The sequence below is a fragment of the Macaca mulatta genome, chromosome 1, assembly GCF_049350105.2.
Source record: "Macaca mulatta isolate MMU2019108-1 chromosome 1, T2T-MMU8v2.0, whole genome shotgun sequence".
Taxonomy (NCBI): Eukaryota; Metazoa; Chordata; class Mammalia; order Primates; family Cercopithecidae; genus Macaca; species Macaca mulatta.
Genome location: NC_133406.1, coordinates 33627275 through 33649333, shown reverse-complemented (window position 1 = coordinate 33649333; position 22059 = coordinate 33627275). Strand labels below are relative to the sequence as shown.

At 36.7% G+C, this 22059-nt stretch overlaps 1 protein-coding gene across 9 annotated transcripts in view; it reads left to right on the top strand.

The window, feature by feature from the left end:
• The window catches only part of COP1 (COP1 E3 ubiquitin ligase), a 256670-nt gene that overhangs the window by 15664 nt on the left and 218947 nt on the right, over window positions 1-22059 (top strand). For 5 of the 9 annotated variants that reach the window (XM_015123363.3, XM_015123351.3, XM_015123338.3 and 2 more), the window contains exons 2-3: window positions 7086-7145; window positions 15524-15621. In XM_015123363.3, coding sequence (XP_014978849.1) covers window positions 15580-15621 — 42 coding nt within the window. In that variant the 5' untranslated portion in view covers window positions 7086-7145; window positions 15524-15579. The remainder of the gene's footprint in view (window positions 1-7085; window positions 7146-15523; window positions 15622-22059) is intronic. The other 4 variants (XM_077988044.1, XM_077988244.1, XM_077988120.1 and 1 more) reach the window with 1 other exon arrangement.

Here is a 22059-nt window from a genome sequence, read left to right as displayed (position 1 = left end):
AGTTGAATTTGGATGCTGCTTTTGAAGGAAGTAAAGGAAAAATTAAGGAATTAAAGGGAAAAGAAGCTAGAGAAATTTCAAGTTTTGAAAATTTTGTGAGGAAGGAAGAAACATTACCATAGTCCTTTTGCCGGGTGTCTTTCATTTTTGAAGTTGTATATAAATTTGAGTGTATTTAAAATAATTTTTCCAAGGTCTTCTATGTGCTGATAGCTGTGGTTTTGATTTTCATAATCACAAGGATGCATATTATTATTATTTACTCTTCTGAGATTATAGCAAGATAGAACACTGGGCTTGTAATTTAAGACCTTGAGATTTAACTTTGGACAAATAATTTATTGTTTTGGAGTCTGTTTTTTCATGTATAAATTGGGATATAGTAATATTCCATAAAATTATGAGGTTTAGATTATATAATGCATGTAAAAAGGCATTATAAATTATAAAATCTCAAAGAATCAGGTGGTTATTTGCTAGAGTTTGGCATTTGGTATCAAAATACGAAAGTGTTCCTGTGGTCCTGTTTATGTAAGATGTAACTACTGCTTGTTTTCCTGAATGACTCTAGATTGTGCCTGGCTCTGATTATTTTGGTAATATTATTATTATTTTTTAGTATTTAACCTTTGAAAGATTGAATTTTTTTTTTTTAGTTGGAGCTAGTACTACTATGGGACAGTTGACACATTTTATGAAAGCAAAATGGAGTTAGCATTTGTACCAAAATATACATGTATTGAACTATGTACATGTTAGTTTGTTGGACAGTTCTAAGATGGTACTTTGTAAGTACTTATTAAATTCACTTAATAAGTTTGGATGCTGCTTTTGAAGGAAATAATGCATATGAAAGGGAATCACAAATAGACCACTGATTAATGATGTTACTTGGGCCTGATTGTAATATGACCCTTGATTAACTGAGATAATATGTTGTATAAATGCATATTAGGTACATGAAATAATTTTCTGTATCTGGATCTGTTCTGCATTTTTTTTTTAATGTCCCAAGTGACATACATTATCTTTTGGCAAGCTTAATGTTGTGCAGTATATCTGTCCTTCTGGCAATTGGTATAAAAATTTCTTCTTCATAGCATTCAATTGCTTGAAGAACACGATTTTAATTAACAGCGACAAGAGATAAAAGTTAAAAATAATCTCTACTAATACAGGTTGAGTGTCCCTAATCCAAAAATCTGAAATTTGAAATGCTCCAAAATCTGAACCTTTTTGAGTCCCCACACGACTTGCAAAGAAAATGCTTATTGGGGCATTTTGGATTTTAAATTTTTAGATGAGGGATGCTGAACCAGTAAGAATATAAATGCAAATATTTCAAAATGCGAACAGATCCGAATCTGAAACACTTCTGGTCTCAGCCATTTTGGATGACGGATATTCACCCTCCGGTAGTTTGAAGGATACTCAGTTTTTTGTTGCATTTAAAGTTTTGTGGTGGGAGTTGTAAAGTCAGATGCCTACAGTAGCCATCTTTTTTTTTTCCCCCTCTGAAATCATTATCCATTATGCTTATTTACTCTTGTGTTCCTTTTTTTTTCATTCTAATTCTTTTCTGATTTTTTTTTTAACCTCCCTTTTAAAGTAATTCTTTCTTCGGAACAAAAGTTTCCTAAAGTTTTCTAATTGAGAATTTTTTCTTTCAGTGTTTTACTTATTGTTGTATTTATTTCTTTCAGTCCATTTTGAAATATTAGATTATGATTGTCATTTGTTTTGGTCATATTTTTCTGGTTTTCATTGTTTCTAGGGACAGTATTATGTTTTTTTGTTCATTGGGAACCTTTGTTTCTCATTTTTTAGTGATGAAAGATAAATGTGTTTTGAATTTATGTTCATTACTATTTTTAGAGCTCTTTATTTCTTTGTGTGCATCCTAGTTTCTGTCTGTCTTGATATTCCTTCTGCTTGCAGGATTTACGTTTATGTATCTTGTAGTACAGGTCTGTGGGCAGTGAATTCTCTTAAATTTGTGTTTGTTTGAAAATGAGTTTATTTGCCTTCATTTTGAAAGATTTTTTTGAGTATAAAATTCTGAGTTGAAAGTTTTTTCTTTTAGTATTTTAAAGAAGTATTTTTGTTTCTCACTAAACAATGAGAAACTAAGAGTTCCCAATGGAAAAAGAAATGTAATACAGTCCCTAGAAACAATGAAAGCAAGCCAGAAAGATATGACCAAAACAAATGACAATTATAATCCAATATTTCAAAATGGACTGAAATAAATAAATGCAATGACAATAATAAAATAACTGAAAGAAAAAATTCTCATTTAGAGAGTGCCTGCTACATTGTCTTTTGGCTAGTATGGTTTCTGATGAGAAGTCTGTTTCTGTTTTTATCTTTATTCCTCTGTATGTAATGTGTTTTTCTTGGGCTGCCTTCAAGATTTTCTTTTTATTTTTGGTTTTAACTGTTTAAGTGCATTGTATGTGTTAGGGATATTTTCTTAATTTTGAAATCCCTATTTAGGGGTTTCTGAGTTTCTTAGATCTGTGGTTTGATGTCTTTTGTTATTTTAAAAATGATTTCAGTTACGTCTCTACATTTTTTTTCCTAATTCTTTCTCTGCCGTCTATGACTTCAATTACATGTATGTTAGAACATTTCACATATGTCACAGCTCTGGGATGCTCTGTTCTGTGTGTGTGTGTGTGTGTGTGTGTGTGTGTGTGTGTGTCTATGTCTGTCACTTAGGCTGGAATGCAGTGGCCTGAGGAGAGGAAGAGAGAAGGGCAATAGCAGGTTAGTGGAGGAGTAATGACAATGAGGTTTGCCATCTAATATGGGTGCAATTTGTGGCTTCCCAAAACAGTTACAGTAGTAACATCAAAGACCACTGATCGCAGATAATTATGCAGGTATAATAATAATGAAAAAGTTTGAAATATTGTGAGAATTACCAAAATGTGACACAGAGATATGAAGTGAGCACATGGTGTTGAAAAAGTGAGCTGCCAACAGACTCGCTCAGCGCAGGGTTGCCCATCCTCCTTGAATGCTTTTGATTGACATTGTTAACAGGGGTCCTGAATGGATTGTTTTTCTAAATGGGTGGTTCGAAATGGATAAGTTTTTCCCTTAACCTGCTGTTGGTGTATTCTTGTTCTTCAAAATTGGAAAGAATTAATGGTATTTCATTAGGATCTTCTCTTCATTTCTGCAGTTTCTGAGATTTTTTCATCCCTTTCTTGGGAAGGGGAGTAATTGGCCAACCCTTCTTCTTGTATTCTGTTCTACCTATTTTTGATAGGAATTCTTTCAAGTTTTTGGCTTGGGTGGATAGTACCCTTCCTAAGTATTGTAGTCTGTGCAGGCTGCTGTAACAAAATGCCGTAAAATAGGTAACTTAAAAACAGCAGAACTTTATTTCTCATGTTTGTGGAGGCTGGGAAATTCAGATGAAGGCATAGGGAGGTTTTTATGTCTGATGAGGGCTAGATTCCTGATCCACAGACAGTGCCTGCTCTCTGGATCTGCCTGATGTCATGGAGGAAGAGGGGATAAAATTCCTTTAGACCTCTTTTGTAAGGGCACTAATCCCATTCATGAGAGTTCTGCCCTCATGACCTAAAAATCTCCCAAAGGCCCACGTTTTAACATCACCTTGAGGGTTAAGATTTCAACATATGAAATTTGGGGGGACACAAATATCAGACCATAGCACCAGGCCTATTACTGATGTATATTTTCCCGTATTTTCTCTTTTTGGTGTATTCTGCCACTTACTGAATGTTGTGTGCCAGGCATGGTATTTAGCACCTCATAGGTATCTTGTTAATCTGTGTAATGATTCTATGATGTAAATATCATCCCTGTTATACAAATAAGGAATTACAATTAGAGAGATTAAACTACTTGCTCAAAGTCACAAAACTGTAGATGGCATAGCTAGGATTAATTTCACTTTTCTTGAAAGCTGTGGCCTTGAACTGTGGTTAAAAAGCCAGTATTTCAGCCAGGAATAGTGGCTCATGCCTATAATCCCAACACTTTGGGAGGCCACAGTGGGAGAATTGCTCCAGCCTAGGAGTTTGAGAGCAGCCCGAGCAACACAAGGAGATCCTGTGTCTACTGTATATATATAAAAACACACATATATACATATATAATATGTATATAATATACATACACGTACACATATATAATGTATGTATAATATACACATATGTCAGTGCATATATATGAGCTATATGTGGTGGTATGCACCGGTTGTCCCAGCTATTTGAGAGGCTGAGGCAAGAGAGAAGTACTGAGCCCAAGAGGTCGAAGTTGCAGTGAGTCATGATCATGCCAGTGCACTCCAGCCTGGGTGACAGAGTGAGACACTGTCTCAGAAAAAGAGTGGAGACCTTTAATTCACTAGTTATTCAGAATACATTTCTTAAAAGCTATTGGCTTTAACTGATTTGATAGTAATTTTTGGGTACTGTAAGTTTTAGTATTAGTGGAATACATTATGTGACATGACACATACTATACTCCTGCTTTTTTTTTTTTTTTTTTTTGGAGACGGAGTCTCGCTCTGTAGCCCAAGCTGGAGTGCAGTGGCCGGATCTCAGCTCACTGCAAGCTCCGCCTCCTGGGTTTACGCCATTCTCCTGCCTCAGCCTCCCAAGTAGCTGGGACTACAGGCGCCCGCCACCTCGCCCGGCTAGTTTTTTTGTATTTTTTAGTAGAGATGGGGTTTCACCGTGTTAGCCAGGATGGTCTCGATCTCCTGACCTCGTGATCCACCCGTCTCGGCCTCCCAGAGTGCTGGGATTACAGGCTTGAGCCACCGCGCCCGGCCTTTTCTTTTTAAATAAACTAATAGATGATGGAGCTCTGTGCGAAGTAAACCTGTAGTCATTTCTTCCAGTTTTCAGCCCAGAAAGTTTCACTGATTTTTGTCTCATACCCAACATCTCTCAGCAAACCATAGTTCTACCTTCAAAATATATATAGAATTTGACCACTTCTCATCAGCCCAACTGCTACCACCATAGTCCATTTCAGCACCGTTTCTCACTTGGATTATGATAGCTTCCGTAACCATTTCTACACTTGGCTTCCCTTTAGTCTTCTTTTCAGCGTAGTAGGTAGAATGATCTGGTTCATCACTGTATCAAATCACATCACTTCTCTTTTCCAAATCCACCAGTGAATTGCTGTTTTACTCAATTTAAAAGCCAAAGTCTTTAACACATTCCTTAGTTCTCTGAGGTGCGCTTTTTTTTTTCTCTTTTCTTTTTGAGATAGGGTCTTGCTCTGTCACCTGGGCTGGAGTGCAGTGGCACAGTCTCTGTTCACTGCAGCTTCGCCTGCTGTGTTCAAGTGATCTTCCCACCTCAGCTTCCCGAGGAGCTGGGACTAGCTAGAGTAGCTGGGGCTATAGGTGTATGCTCCTATGCTTGCTATTTATTTTATTTTATTTTATTTTATTTTTTTGTAGAGATGAGGTCTCAGTATATTGCTCAGGCTGTGAGAGTGCCTTTTAAAAATTTGCATAGAGGTGTTGTGTGTCTTAGCAGTGACATACTTGAAGGATCCTCAAACATTAAAATACCCCTTTCTCAAAATGCTAACAATTAGGTATGTATTGTTTTCTATTAAACAGCTCCTGATATATTCAGTGAATTGATTGGTTTGTTCTTTTGCCTTTCCTCCTGCTCTGACCCCCAAATCTCAGTTTTCTTTCCTGTGGGTCCCTTTATAGCCAGTGTGTCCTCTTATTATTATGTTTATCATTATTGTATATATTGTATATATTTTCACATTGTGTTGTAATATCTATAATATATTTGAGTCTGCTATTAGACTTTACATTCCTGTATTCTAAAGGATAGTGTTTATGCCCAAGAAGTTTTTCTTGAAGGAGTGAGTGTATTTTCAGTTACAGTTTTAAGTATCATTGTATCATCCATAAGGATTTGGATTTGTGTGCCAATAAGAGAAAACTTGATAAATATTGACTTAAGCAAGTGAAGATTTACTTTCTCATGTAATGTGAAGTCCAGCGGAGGCAATCCAAAGCTGATGCAGCTGCTCAAGGATTTCATCCAGGAACCAGTATCCTCCTATCTTCCTAGCTTAAGGTTTTTATCTTCATGGTCAGAAGATGGCTGTTGTATCTCTGAACACTGCATCAGAATTTTAGTAAGGAAGAAAAGGGAAGGATAAAAGGAAATGTCTTTTTACAAGGTTTTGCATTTTTGTTCTCATAGATGGTGGCCCCTTAGAAACTGATGACTATATTTCATTGGCCAGAATGATGCCATATAGCCAATCCTAAGTACAGAAAAGGCTGGGATTTTGAGTATTCTGTTTTTTGTTCTTTATAGGAAAAGAGGGGAGAAGAAGATTATAATTGGTGTTTAAAGTATCAGAAAGTAGTATAGAACAAGTGGTTGAGAACATAGACCTGAATTAGAATTTTGACTTTGTTACTTCTTAGCTGTGTGACTTTAACAGCTCTCTGCTTCTGTTCCCTCATCTGTGCCTAGTAATTGGTACCTATTTCACTTTGTTGTTGAAACTATTAAATGAGTTAATATATGTTGTGGGTTTAATGTGTATAGTTTATTTTATTTAAATAGCTAATAAGTTGTTACGATTATTGTTGTTACCTACAAGCATTGTTGAAACTGTAATTATAAATTTATCATCAAGGAATTAGTTTTATTTGGGATAGAAAGAAAAGAGTATTTAGCAGGTCTGGGTAGGTGCTTTTGAGTGCAGGTGATGGTAGAAAACGATAGTAGAGCTTTCTTAAGGGCTCTGGTGACTACATTGTACTATTAAAAATTATGTGCCGAGTTAAAATATTGGAACCATTTTGATTTACTCATTTAGTTCATTTTGAAGCACAGTGGCCCTTAGGGTCATCCTGATTGTCATTTTACCAACAATCCCCTAAAGTTTAGTTCAATAGAAATTTCATCTCTTATTGATAGAATATTTGAAGACTTAGCTCTAAACTATATATTGAAATATGATTTCATTGGTATTGTTACTAGCCTTTTCCAGTTTGTAATCACTCTACTTTAAAAAAAAATCAATTATTTTTCTTTTCTTTTTAGCCCCATCTGCTTTGATATGATTGAAGAAGCATACATGACAAAATGTGGCCACAGCTTTTGGTAAGACAATTCTACTGAGTAAAATAATCTTTTGATATTTTAAAACTTATCTGTAAATGTAGCCAATGAGAAGTTATGTGTTTTAAACCAACTTTGATTATCTTACAATCATATTTTTTTTCTTGACATATGTCTTTGTAGATATGGCAGTTTAAGGCGGTTAACATAACAGCTGGTACATAATTTCTGTCAAATGTTTAGATTTAGCATAGGCCTTACCGATGGATTTGAAAACTTCTGCATTTATTAATTGTTAATAAGAACTTTTCACTACTGTTCTTAGTGATGCTGGGCAATCAGGACCAACCATGAAGCACTAGTTACTCACTTGTGAGGATAGGTTGGAGAGCGCAGTAAAGCAGGCTAAGAAGGTCATGGAAAAAAAATAGAGGGTTAAAAAGTTCTGTGTTCTTTTCTTTAACACTTTGCTCAATATTAGCTTTACATTATATCATGCCAGATTAACCCGTATGTTAAACATTTTTTTAATTGTAAGATTTACATAATATCGAATTTATATTTTATATATGTATTTTTTCTGGTTTCTTAGTCTTGGAGGAATTTATAATTTTAACCACAGTTATGTGAACAGTGCAGTAGTGTTAAGTATGTTCATATTATTGTACAATTGATCTCTAGAACTTTTTGTGCAAAACTGAAACTTGGCACTCAGTAAACAACAATTCCCCATTTCCCCTTCCCCGTAGCCCCTGGCAGCCACCATTCTGCTTTCTGTTTCTATGAATTTAATTATTCTAGATACCTCGAATAAGTAGAAGTATTTGTCTTTTTGTGACTAGCTTATTTCACTTAGCATAATGTCTTCAATGTTTATCAGTGTTGTAGCATGTGTCAGAATTTCTTTCCTTTGTAAGGTTGAATAATACTCCATTGTATATGTAGACTACATTTTATTTATTCATCTATCAGTAGACACTAGGATGGCTTCTTCTACCTTTTGGCTATTATGAATGATGCTGCTGTGAACATGGGTATACAAACATCTCTTTGGGACTCTGCTTTCTAGTCTTTTGAGTGTATACTCAGAAGTGGAATTGCTGTATCATGTGGTAATTTGGTTTTTAATTTTTTGAGAAACTACCATACTGTTTTCTATAGGAGCTGCACTATTTTATGTTCTCACCAATAGTGCATAAGAGTTCCAGTTTTTCCACATCCTTGCCAACTCTTATTTTCTGTTGTTGTTTTTTGATAGTAGACATCCTAATGGATGTGTAATCTGTGCATTTTAACTTATTTTTGCTTATTTTTAAACCTATTCTGTTGATGTATTATTTTAGCCTTAGTATTCCTTGTGTTCTAATACTCCTTATATTCTAATTCATATTGAAATCAGGCCCATAATTTTATGCTGAAGTTGGATGTGATATCTGGCAGATTGATATTCCTTCATCATGAAGAGTATTGGTTATTAACACTAGTCTGTAAGATCTTTTGTTTCATCTGAAGCATGATGCTTTAGTGATAGGTGTATTCCCTCTGCTAGTCACTTAAAAAGCTTTAAATACAAATCACTTTCTTAGCTTGTATTTTCTATATTTTTATAAAATAAAGTATTAAAATGATAACAGCAATGTATATTCTTGCTTTAAAAAACAACTCATTGTACAGGAAGATGTAATATAAAATACAGATGTCTACCTTTATCTAGTTTTTCTTGCCTACCCCCTCAGAGGTTATCATAGGTAAAAGGAATGATTAGGTATTCTTTCAGAATCCTTTTACTATTTTTTTTTTTTTTAGTCATCTTGCTTTCTTGAATACTTTTTATTTTCTAGTATATCATTGACATTATTATGATTCACGAATCACTTGCTGCTCTGTATTGCCAATGAAATTCTGGACACGTGGGTCTTGCTTTGGGGCTGATACAGGTATGGTCTTGGCCTTTTCAGGCCATTGTTCGGCAGTAGTGTTCTCTTTGGTCCATAAATTGACCTAGCATCTTAGCGTTCCATAGGAAACCATATTTTTTTTTTTCAGAGATTTGCATTTTGATGATTCTGAAAATTAGGTGATCTAGAGTAGGCTTTCTCAACCTTGTGACTATTGACATATTAGACCAGATAATTCTTTGTCGTAGGTGACTGTACTGTGCTTTGTAGATTGTTTAGCAGTATACTTGACCCCTACCCAGTACCACCCTTGCCCATCTCTGCAGTTGTGACAACCAAAAATGTCTCTAGACATTGCAGATACCCCTTGGGGGACAAAATTTTCCTCCCTTAAGAAGTACTCATCTAGCGCTGAAAGAACAAGTTCTTGATATTGTTAGACTAGGATTCTACTTCTGGTTCTGAAACTTACCTAACCTTTATCAAGTTACTCTCCGCTGCTCCTGCCCTCTTATTCTTATTTTCTTTTTACTCCTTCAGTTCCTTCTCTTTTTATAGATTTAAAAGTGTTGAAATATGAAATAGATTGGGAAGTGAGGTTTTTAATTTTCCTGAGTATCCTGTAACTTACGTATCCATTGTGGCATTTTTTTAAAAAGGCCCTGGATCAATTCAGTGACCTTTCTTCACTATGTTGTGAAGTGGAATAAATTACAGATTGACCTTATAAGTGGACAGACTGGGGCTTTTCAATAAATTTATAATCTTCATGTTGTCTTTAGGTCATTGTTGGAAAGCCCCATTGCTTTCTTAAATAGCTTTTCCTCCTTCTCTCAAAACAATTTAGGCTTAGATCGTTATAATACAATTTCATTTTTATGTTATACCCTGATGAGAACGTGTTTTAAGATACCCACCAGAGAGGAGGTTTTAGTAGGATAAAGGCCATAATGTTGGCAGGAACTAATAAAACTGGAGGCTGTCAATTCCAGCATCAGGCTTGCTATACTGTGATTTTTTTTTTTTTTTTTTGCAGTTTAGTTTATAATTCTTTACTCTTTCCTAACATGTGAGGGCTATGGAACTTCAGTCATCAACTGTAGCCTCTTGTGTCAACTTTCTAGTAATATAAACTCTGGCTGGTAAGCTGAATTCAAGCAGTATACCACTTCAAAGCTCATCCAAATTATTACCATTAAATCAAATTGGACCACATGAAAATGTCTTTCCTAGTAACAAGTTGGAGACAATATAGCAGGAACTTCTTTCACTTTATTTATTCCCACTTGAGAACCTACTGTTACCTGTGTCTATAGCCTAACTGAAATACAATGATATAATAAGAAATCTGACTTTTACATAATGTAGAGATAAAATTGGCTCTTTGTCTTTGCCCCTTTGTTGCCTCCAGCTTGTGCCCTGTACCGTATGTCTACCAAGCCCTGATTTACTATTTTGCTTTATTACAAATTAGTTACAGTTAATGGGGTCCTTCAGCATAGTCGTCTCCCAACACATAGGTGATCAAACCTGAGTGTCAGATTGCCTTTTGAGACTCTTGGCTAATCCATCATCTTGCACCATACTTGGTCTTTCTTTACATCTAGTTGTTAGATGTAATGACTGGTCTTAATTTGTCCTGGCTGTTCTTGTTATAGTTTGTTCTTTTTTCTAGAATTTTCTGATTACTTACAGTTTTTTATATCTACTCATCCTTGTTTACATAGATATAAAAAGATATTTATATTTGTTAGCAAGTATATACATAGTAGAAGAAACGTAACTGTATACATCTATAGAGAAATACACATTTTTTATTAGCAGATACATAATAGAGGAAATAGGCACCCATTTATATCAGCAGAATTAAAATAATTATTTTTAAGAGTTGCAGTGTGAGTAGCCTGAAAATTTCTCAGGTGGACCTGAGATACGTATCCCTTTTACCTCTTTATTATGCTGGTGATGGTCAGGTAGATTAGATGAATGAGAATGAATTAGTTACTGGGGAAAGAAATACTGAGAATTTCTAGTGGTGTTTTATATGACCCAGAAGGCAGCAGACAGACATATGTTGCTTTCCTGGCTATATCTTTTCATTCATGCATTCAACATTTACTGAGTTTGAATACTTTTAACAGAATATTGTGCTGAACATTAAGGGTACAGAGGATAAAACAAATCCTTGCATTTAATGATAAAATGGAAGAAGGGCTGATAGGCACATACAGAAATAAGTACAAGAATAAGATAGTATCTATTTCTCAAACTAAGGCAGATCTCCTCTGGGGTGGTAGTGAAGTAGTAGATGCTCTAAGATACACTCGATGCATCTTGTCACTTAAGTTGTATACAGTGGTATGTAATTTGATGTACTTTAATTTTACAATATAAATGGATTTTATCAAGTGCAATGCAGAAAAATCACTTGAACTATATTCTTACTGAGAACAGTTACTTCCAGCTATGTCCCATTTTTTTCTTGTCTGTGAGAGATAGTGTAGTAAGCCTATTGATGTGGAATATGATTAGGATGCTAAAGAAAAGAGGAGTTTCTACTAGATTTTGGAATAATTTCTTGTATATTGACAAAATTTTTTTTTCTGCTTTTTGAGACAGGGTTTCACTCTGTCACCAGGCTGGAGTGCAGTGGTGCAAACACGGCTCCCTGCAGTCTCAACCTCTTGGGCTCAAGCAGTCCTCCTGTTTCAACCTCCTGAGTAGCTGGGATCACGGGGACACACTGCCACCATGCATGGCTAATTTTTAAAATTTTTGTACAGTTGGAGTTTTACCACATTGCCTAAGCTGGTTGCAAACCATTGCCTGGGCTCAGGCAATCCTCCCGCCTCAGTCTCTCAAATTGCTGAGATTACAGGCATGAGCCACTGCACCCAGCCTAACAAACTCCTCTCTGACTTAACAACTTAGCTTGTTCTTGTCATCTACACATTTTCTATCATTTATTTTTAAAGAAAAGTTATTTGCGAAAACCCATAATGTTCTCCTTCTACTTATCTGTCAACCCATCTCTTATCTTTATTATTTAATTTTTTTTTTTTTTTCTTGAGATGGAGTCTCACTTTGTCACCCAGGATGGAGTGCAGTGGTGTGATCTTGGCTCACTGCAACCTATGCCTCCCGGGTTCAAGCAGTTCTCCTGCCTCGGCCTACTGAGTAGCTGGGACTACAGGCACACACCAACATGCCTGGCTAATTCTTGTGTTTTCAGTAGAGATGGGGGTTTCACCATGTTGCCCAGGCTGGTCTCAAACTCCTGACCTCAAGTGATCTGCCCACCTTGGCCTCCCAAAGTGCTGGGATTACAGGCATGAGCCACTGCACCCGGTCCTGACTTTAAAAAAAAAAACTAAAAAAAAATTTTTTTTTTTGAGACAGAATCTCGCCTTGTCTCCCAGGCTGGAGTGCAGGGATGCAATTCAGCTGACTACAACCTTGGCCTGCCAGGTTCAAGTGATTCCCCTGCCTTAACCTCCTGAGTAGCTGGGATTACAGGCGCCTGCCACCATGCCCAGCTATTTTTTGTGTTTTTAGTAGAGAAGAGTTTCACCATGTTGGCCAGGCTGGTCTCAAACTCCTGACCTCAGGTGATCTGCCCACCTTGGCCTCACAAAGTGCTTGGATTACTGGCGTGAGCAGATTTACCCAGCCTGGCATGTCTCTTACCATTTTTTTTTTTTTTTGACAGGGGGTGGGGATGGAGTTTTGCTCTTGTCGCCCAGGCTGGAGTGCAGTGGTGTGATCTCGGTTCATTGTAAGCGCTGCCTCCCAGGTTCAAGTGATTCTCCTGCCTCAGCCTCCTGAGTAGCTGGAATTACAGGTGCCTGCCACCACGCCCAGCTAATATTTTGTATGTTTAGTAGAGACGGGGTTTCGCCATGTTGGGCAGGCTGGTCTTGAACTCCTGAACTCAGGTGATCTGCCCGCCTTGGCCTCCCATAGTGCTGGACTTACAGGTGTGAGCCACCGCTCCCAGCCGTCTCTTATCTTTAACTACCTTTCAGAATCTCTCCTTTATAACTTGCTTTGTTTGAACTTGCTGATTTTTTTGTTTGTTTTTTTGTTTTTGAGACAGAGTCTCGCTTTGTCCTTCAGGCTGGAGTGTAGTGATGCAATCTCTGCCCACTGCAGCCTCAGCCTCCTGATTGGCTAGAACCATAGGCCACACAGAACCAGGCCCAGCTAAGTTTTGCATTTATTATTATTATTTTTTTTTGTAGAGACAGGGTTTTGCCATGTTGCCCAGGCTGCTGATTTTATAAAAGGGTTAAATTTTGTATATATATTTCCTGGTAATGTTAACTCATTTCCTTTTTCCCTAAGCAGACTATAAATTTCTACATGTTGTGATTCTTAGCCTATTGTATTTGCATGCCTACGTTATACTTCTTCCTTGTAATAAAAATGAAAATAAAGATTTAGTATGTTATTTCCTCAGTGAAGTTTCCATATAGGAAATTTTCAGTCATCTATGAAGCATATTTTATGATTATGGTAATTCTAGCCTTGTCATAGTTGCAAGAGGTGATGATACTGTTTTTGGAACATTGTGCAGGTCATTTGTTCAGTAGATATTTGCGTGTCCATTATGTGCCTGGCATTTACTTCAGTCTCGAGGCCCCTGTTATTTGCCAAAGACCACCGTTACTTTTATTCTTCACACCTTTCTCCTTTTTACTTATCTTGAAAGTAACAAATGTGAGATGTGAAAGTAGTTGATAACCAGAAGGGCAAAACCTGGGGAGTGTAGGTTTTTATTGTTTTGTTTGTTTTATTTTGTATTTTGTTAAGGTGGAGGGGGAAGGTAAGTGGATATAAAAATCAACTTCCGTTTACAAAGCTCAAGTAAATTTATAGTAATTTGGATACATAATAAAAGAGGTACTTTCTCCGTAGGAATGATCTTTACAGATCGCCTTTGTAATTTCTTAGAAATCATTTTTTTCCTGAGTGTTACCAGTAATATTTATTATAGAAACCTGACTTAAAGACATCTACAAAGAAAACATTTCCCATAATTATATGACCCAGAGACAAATACTGTTAACATTGCGAAGATTGTCTTTTATAATTTATTTTAAATGTACACATATATAATTTTTAAGACAAATGGGGTTATATTATATCCACTGTGTTATAGATTGTCATTTTTATTCAGCAGTATGTGTAATGACATTTTTTTCTCATATCAGTTTGATACTTTTCCATGATTTGGGTGAAAAATGCTTGAGTTTTTTTTTTAATAGGGAGGTACACAAATGTAAAAGGTTTAACATTATGGAAATATATAATGTAAGAAAGGGAAAATTTTCTATAATCACAGTTTTCTAGCAATGAGTAGATTATTTTTATGGCATACAAGTTACAATAATTTATATTGGATGGCTGTATAGCATTGCATTGGATTGATGTTTACAAATATATTTAGTCAATTTCTTAGTGTCTGGATTGCTTCTATTTTATTTTGCTATTTACATATAATCTTGTATTAAACACCCTTCTAAATATATATTTCCTTAGGATAAATTCCTAGAAGTAAAATATTCAAAAGGGGATGTAAAACCTTAAGATTTTTCCTGCAACTTGGCTTCTAGGAAAGTTGTACTGGTTAACATTTTCTGTAACAGTACTTGAGATTGTTCATAGCCACATGTATTCTTTAACTATGACAGTATTTTCTTTTGTCTTTTTTTCTCTTTTTTTCAGACAGGGTCTCATTGTGTCACTCAGGCTGGAGTGCACTGGCATAATCATGGCTCACTGTAGCCCTGAACTCCTGGGCTCAGGTGATCCTCCTGCCTCAGCCTCCCAACTAGCTGCACATGCCATCACACCTGGCTAATTTTTTCATTTTCTCTAGTAATGGAGTCTTGCTGTGTTGCCCAGGCTAGTCTTGAACTCTTGGCCTCAAGTGATCTTCCTGCCTCTGCCTCCTAAAGTGTTGGGATTACAGGTGTGAGCCGTGGTGCCTTACTGGCAGTATTTTATTTTTCCATCCTGATTGGTAAAATCTAGTATATAATTTTAAATCAGCTTTTTGTGACTAGTGAAGATGGTGGTTTTCTCATGCTTATTGACTGATTTTTGTCTTTGGTTGAGTTTTCTGTTTGTCTTTTTTATTTGAGTGAATGCTGAGTATTAAGGGTGTTAGCATGCCAGTAACATGAATAGTCTGCTTAACTGAGCTGTAGGCATTTGCTTTTGTGGTGGTGTTATGAACTATCTAAATTGCATAAACTTAAAATTTAGTGAGTACAGCTTTTTAAATTTGTATACAGTAGCTTTGATATTTGAATTTAGTTTGAAATAACTTTTGTGTACTGTTCACCCAGTAAGTGCCCTGTATATCCTGTTGATAATGTAAAAATATAAACAAAAATAAATTTGTTAGATTACTTATGTTGAAAATGAGGAATAGAAGACTAATAGTCATTATTTTATGACCAGTTTATTAATTTTTCATTGATTTAATTAAGCCTTTTTTTTCCCCCCTACTAATAGCTACAAGTGTATTCATCAGAGTTTGGAGGACAATAATAGATGTCCCAAGTGTAACTATGTTGTGGACAATATTGATCATCTGTATCCTAATTTCTTGGGTGAGTCTTTGGAATGATTTTTATTTTAAACATATTTCGATCCCCAAAATTGTGTGCTAGCACTAATTTACTCAGAAAACCTACCTTAGTGGTAAGCAAGTCTCTCTACTGTATACCACAGTGCTTTCTTCTTCTTGGGTTGTGACATAGACTCTATAAATTATTAGTATTTTATTATTTTTAAGTTTTATTTAAAAATTGATGAAACTTTTAGATTATTATGTAGATCAGGGACCCCTGGGCCATGGACTGGTACCAGTCTGTGGCCTGTTAGGAACTGGGCTGCACAGTAGGAGGTGAGGGACTGGCAGGTGAGCGAGCACTACTGCCTGTGCTCTGTCTCCTGTCATATCAGTGGGGGGCATTAGACTCTCAGAGGAGTATAAACCTGATTGTGAACTGCACATGCAAGGGATGTGAGCACACATTGTGTGCTCCTTATGAGAATCTGATGCCTGATGATCTGAGGTGGAACGGTTTCATCCTGAAACCATCCCTCCCACCTTCCTTCGGTCTGGAAAAATTGTTTTCCATGAAACCGGTCCCTGATGCCAAAAAGGTTGGGGACTGCTGATGTAGATGACAGACTGGATGTGAGGCTTAACAAAAATGGGAGCAGTTCCGAACACCTTTCGGTCTCCCTGTAAGTGTTATACATCCCTGCCGTTTCTGCTTTTGGGGCAGAAGTGAGAAAAAAGTCCATGGGTCTCGGGAACCCAGGTTTGTTGAATATTGAGGGGAAGGGGATGCAAAAATTTGGATGTGATGCTTGCTGAGTTGGGAGTGAATGGGTGAAAAGAATCTGAACTAGGGAGGCAATTAAAAATTAAGAACTTGAGAAGGAATATATGGAATAGAACTTTTGAGAGAGGAGTGGTAAGAACTAGAGAATAGAGACATGAATAGGGAATCCTTAAGTATAAATGATAAATGATCAGAAATAACTAGTCAGAGCCAATTGTGAATGTCAGAAAAATTCTGCCTGTTGACTATCTTAGGATATTGTAAGAAACCTTTAGTCTGAGTGTTTTGAGAATGAATAATAAGCTAAAGATTAATTTTCAGGTATTGGTAGGCATGAAGTAGGGCACTATTGGGTTTATATATCAAAAAGGTCAGTTCTTCATTTTAAAGACTAATATGCTCAGCGTTAGGGTGTGGTGACTACTTTTGTATTGGATTCTGACTTGCTAGTACTTTGGTGGCAGTTTGATTTTTACCTCGAATTGTGGTTTATAATAAATTATGAATTGGAACGTATTCAGCTATGGTTTTACTTTTTATCTCTGCTCTAAAAGTGCCTTAGCTACGATAGTTTTTTCTGTGTTACTCTTCACTGCAATTTTTTTGTGTATGTGTGAAGGAAAATCACTGGATGATTACACAGCAGAAAGGGGTGCTAAAGGAATTGAAGATTTTCTGCTAGAATGACAAATTCTTCTAAGTGGCTAAAGTTTTATGGCACACTTGGAGAAAAAACTTGGGGAAAGAACAAAGAGAGAAGTATTGAGTGGCATGGTACCTTGAGGACTAGACTTGATGGCCTAGTTTAGATAATAGGGAAACCACATCCTGTAGTGCAAAATCCTTTGCCCCTGAACTTGCAATTTTGGATTGATGCTGCCCTAGGATCACTAAAGATCACTGTGATTTTTCTGTAGCCATAACTTTGGAAAACTACTTATTCTTTTGGAGTGGTTAAATAAGAAAGGAATCTGGTGTTCTGAAGATTTTGGTATTTACTAAATTTTTCAGGCAACGTTCCTTAGTTCACAAGTTTGAGAATCTGTTTTGTGAATTTCTAGTGAGAGAGAGTTATATATTAGTATGGAAGGAATATAAAAATACACTACTGCTTAAGCTGGAAAGTGATCCCCTGCATTATATATATTCTCTCTCTCTTTTTTTTTTTTTTTTTTTGAGACAGAGAATCTCACTCTGTTGCCTAGGCTAGAGTGCAGTGGCGCAATCTCGGCTCACTGCAGCGTCCACCTCCCAGGTTTAGACGATTCTCCTGCCTCAGTCTCTCTAGTTGCTGGAATCACAGGCATGCGCCACTACACCCGGCTAATTTTTGTGTTTTTAGTAGAGATGGGGTTTCACCATGTTGGTTAGGCTGGTCTCAAACTCCTGGCTTCAAGTGATCCTCCCGCCTCAGCCTCCCAAAGTGCTGGGACTACAGGCGTGAGTCATCACACCTGGACTTATATATTCTCAAATATATGTATCTAATGAACAGTGAAGTCACATTTACTGATTTTTTTTTTTTTTTTTTTTTGAGACAGCATCTCTGTCACCCGCCGGAATGCAGTGATACGATCATGGCTCACTGCAGCCTTGATCTCCCTGGTTCAAGTGATCTTCCCACGTCAGCCTCCCAAGTAGCTGGGACTACAGGCATGCACCACCATGCCTGGCTATTTTTGTTTGTTTTTTTTTGTAGAGATAAAGTCTCCCTGTGTTTTCCGGGCTGGTCTCAAACTTAAACTCCTGGGCTCCAGTGATCCTCCTGCCTTAGCTTCCCAAAATGTTGGGATTACAGGTGTGAGCCATTGTGCCTGGTCAATTACTGGTTTTTTTGTTTTTTTGAGATGAAGTCTTGCACTGTCACCCGGACTGGAATGCAATGGTGTGATCTTGGCTCACTGCAACCTCTGCCTGCTGGGCTCAGGTGATACTCCTGCCTCAGTCTCCCGAGTAACTGGGATTACAGGTGCACACTAGCACACCCTGCTAATTTTTTTGTATTTTTAGTAGAGACGGGGTTTCACTATATTGGCCAGACTGGTCTCAAACTCCTGACCTGGTGATCACCCACCTCGGCCTCCAGAAGTGCTGGGATTACAGGTGTGAACCACCGCCCCTGTCCCAATTACTGATTTTTTAAGCTAGAAATTACCTTGACAGTGATCTCTAGTGCAGCTTTCAGTGTGATTATATTGTCAACTATGGAAATACTTTTCATCCTGATACATCTATTTGTATTTTTCTGCTGATTGCCTCTTCTAGCCTTGTCCTTTGTTCAGTGATAGCCAAATCCTGAGGTCTTACACTAGGTATGTAAAGACTATCTCCTGTTGGCTCAGAGTAATGTCATTGAGATATGTTGATCCATGTGTTCCTGAAAGTGGAATATCACTTTTTTTCTATACTAAAAGATGTCTTCTAAGTTGTTTTCATTGCTTCAGCTTAAGATGGCATGATTTGCATAATGCCTGCAGTTCTTAGTTGGGTTAAGAAGACCTAGAGCCTTTTAAAATGATTTCAGATTTCCTGTTAGCCTGGTAAAGTAATTGAGCATATGTTATATGATTCTGAGATGTTCTTGGCATCCTTGCACCTACTTAATTGATAGGTTAAGACCTTACACTTCTAATGCCTAGTCATAGGTAGAGGGCTGGTCCACACAATTTCTATAGCAGTACTGTTTAAAACTTTTTGCTTATATAACTCATATGAGAATTCTGAAAAGTGATGATCCTTGCATATTTTTAAGTTTGCATTAAAATTTTTTCTTCATAACTTTAAGTGATTGTGAAGAATATAATTATGGCCAAGTGCAGTGGCTCAAACCTGTAATCCTAACACTTTGGAAGTCTGAGGCAGGAGGATCACTCGAGCCCATGAGTTTGAGACCGGCCTGGGCAGTATAGCGAGACCTTGTCTCTATAAAAAATTAGCCAGGCGTGTTGGTATGCAACTGTTGTCCTAGCTTCTTGGGAGGCTGAGGTGAGAGGATCATGTGAGCCTGAGGATTTTGAAGCTGCAGTGAGCTATGATTGTACCACTCCATTCCAGCCTGGGCAACAAAGCAGAGATCCTGTCTCAAAAATAATTAAAGTTTTAAAAAAGAATGTAATTTCTAGAGTATTATAAATATGATTACTTCAGAACTGTTTTATCACTTTTTAAAATGTAACCGGTGGAATCTAAATGTCATAGTGATTTGTTACTTAATATTGATTTAAAAAGATATAAGTAAACTTTTTATTCAGTACCAGAAATGTCATTCATTACCTTTTTTTTGTGAACTTCTACTTAAATTTCATATCACACACATAGTTTTATCCTTATAATCTGTTTCCGTGCTTGAAATTCTAACCGATCTGCCTGTAATGCTTTTCTGTAACAAAATTGGATATACAGGCATACTTTTATTGCACTTTGCTTTACTGCACTTTTTAGAAGTTGCTTTTTTTTTTAAACAAATTGAAAGTTTGTGACAACCCTGCATTAAGTCTCTTGATGCCACTTTTCCAACACCATGTGCTCACTTCATATCTCTGTGTGCTCAGAAGAATGTCACTGAGATCTTCTAGCCAAGGTGTGAATGCAAAGGAAAATTTCTTGAAGGAAATTAAAAGTGCTACACTAGTGAACACATGAATGATAAGAAGGCGAAATCACTTATTGTTGATATGGAGAGAATTTTAGTAGTCTGGATAGATATCAGCCACAACATTCCCTTAAGCCAAAGTCTTATTCAGAACAAGACCCTAACTCTCCTAAGTTCTGTGAAGGCTGAGAGAGGTGAGGAGCTGCAGAAGAAAAGTTTGAAGCTAATGGAGGTTCAAGAGATTTAAGGAAAACAGCCATCTCCATAACATAGAAATATAAGATGAAGCAGCAAGTGCTGATGTAGAAGCTGTAGCAAGTTATCCAGAAGATCTAGGTAAAAATCATTGTTGAAGGTGGCTATAGTAAATGACAGATTTTCAGTGTGGATATAACAGCCTTCTTTTGGAAGAAGATGCCATCTAGGACTTTTATTACTGGAGAGGGAAGTCAGTGCCTGCCTTCAAAACTTCCAGTGACAGGCTGACTCTCTTGATAGGGGTTGATGCAGCTGGTGACTTTAAGTGCCAGTGCTCATTGACCGTTTTGAAAATCCTAGAGCCCTTAAGAATTATGCTGAATCTACGGTGTCTGTGCTCTGCAAATAGAACAGCAAGAGCCTGAAGACAGCATATATTTCTTCAGCATGATTTACTGAATATTGTAAGACCACTGTTGAGACCTACTGCTTGGAAAAAAAGATTCCTTTCCAAATATTACTGTTCATTGACAGTGCACCTGGTCACCCCAGAGCACTGATAGAGATGTACAAAAGAGAGTAAGGTGGTTTTCATACTGTTAACACAATATCCATTCTGCAGCCCATACAGCAAGGAGTCATTTTGACTTTTAGGTCTTACTGAAGAAACACATTTCATAATAACTGCCATAGTGATAGTGAGTCCTCTGAGATATGGGCAAAGTAAATGGAAAGCCTTTTGGAAAGGATTCACCATTCTAGATGCCATTAAGAACACTCACGTTTCATGGGAGGAGGTCAAAATATCAACATTAAAAGGAATTTGATGGAAGTTGATTCCAGTCATCATGGATGACTTTGAAGGGTTCAAGACTTCAGTAGAGGGGAGTAACTGCACCTGTAGAGGAAGTAGCCAGAGAGTTAGAATTAGAAGTTGAGCCTGAATATGTGACTGAATTTTGCTGTAGTATCATCATAAAACTTTAAATAGATGAGGAATTGTTTCTTATGGGTGAACAAAGAAAGTAGTTTCTTGAGATGGAATCTACTCCTAGTGAAGATGCTGTGAACATTGTTGAAATGACATCAAAGACTTTAGAATATTACATAAACTTAGTTGATAAAGCAGCAACAGGGCTTTAGAGGTTGACTAACTTTGAAAGAAATTCTACTGTAGGAAAGATGCTATCATATAACATTGCAGGCTATGGAGAAATTTTTTTGTGAAAGGATGCAGTAATCTTTGTCATTGTGTTCTTTTAAGAAATTGCCATAGCCAGCTTGGTCTTCGGTGATTACCGCCCTAATCCGTCAGCAGCTGTCAACATGGAGGCAAGACTTTTTACCAGCAAAAAGATTATGACTTGCCAAAGGCTCAGATGATTATTAGCATTTTTTAGCAATAAAGCATTTTTGATAAATGTGCATATTAATGCTTTTTAAGAAGACATAATACTTAAAACTACAGTATAGTGTAAACAGAAGTTTTATGTGTATTGGGAAACCAAAATTCATGTGACTTGCTTTATTGTGGGGCCTAGAACTGAACCTGCAATTTCTCCAAGGTACGCTTTGTATATAGAAATTACATACTTAAAAGTTTCTTTTGAACTTAATTTCCTCTTAAGTGTTAAGAAGTCTTAAATATGTTTCCTATGTTATTTAATTAGTAGTAGTATACAGTTGATCAAACAAATATTACACGTAATTTTATAAAGCCTTAGACATAAAATTCCATAGTGAACATAACCATTTACCAAGGTGTGTGGCGTCCTTCTCCCTAAGTAGTTTAAGTGGCATTGATGAATATTACTAGGGCAAAGTTTCCATTTCCTTTGTGTAATTTTTATTTTTAAATGTGTGAGTCTTGAGAAACCGATGGGATTTGAAGGCGTTTTTACAGC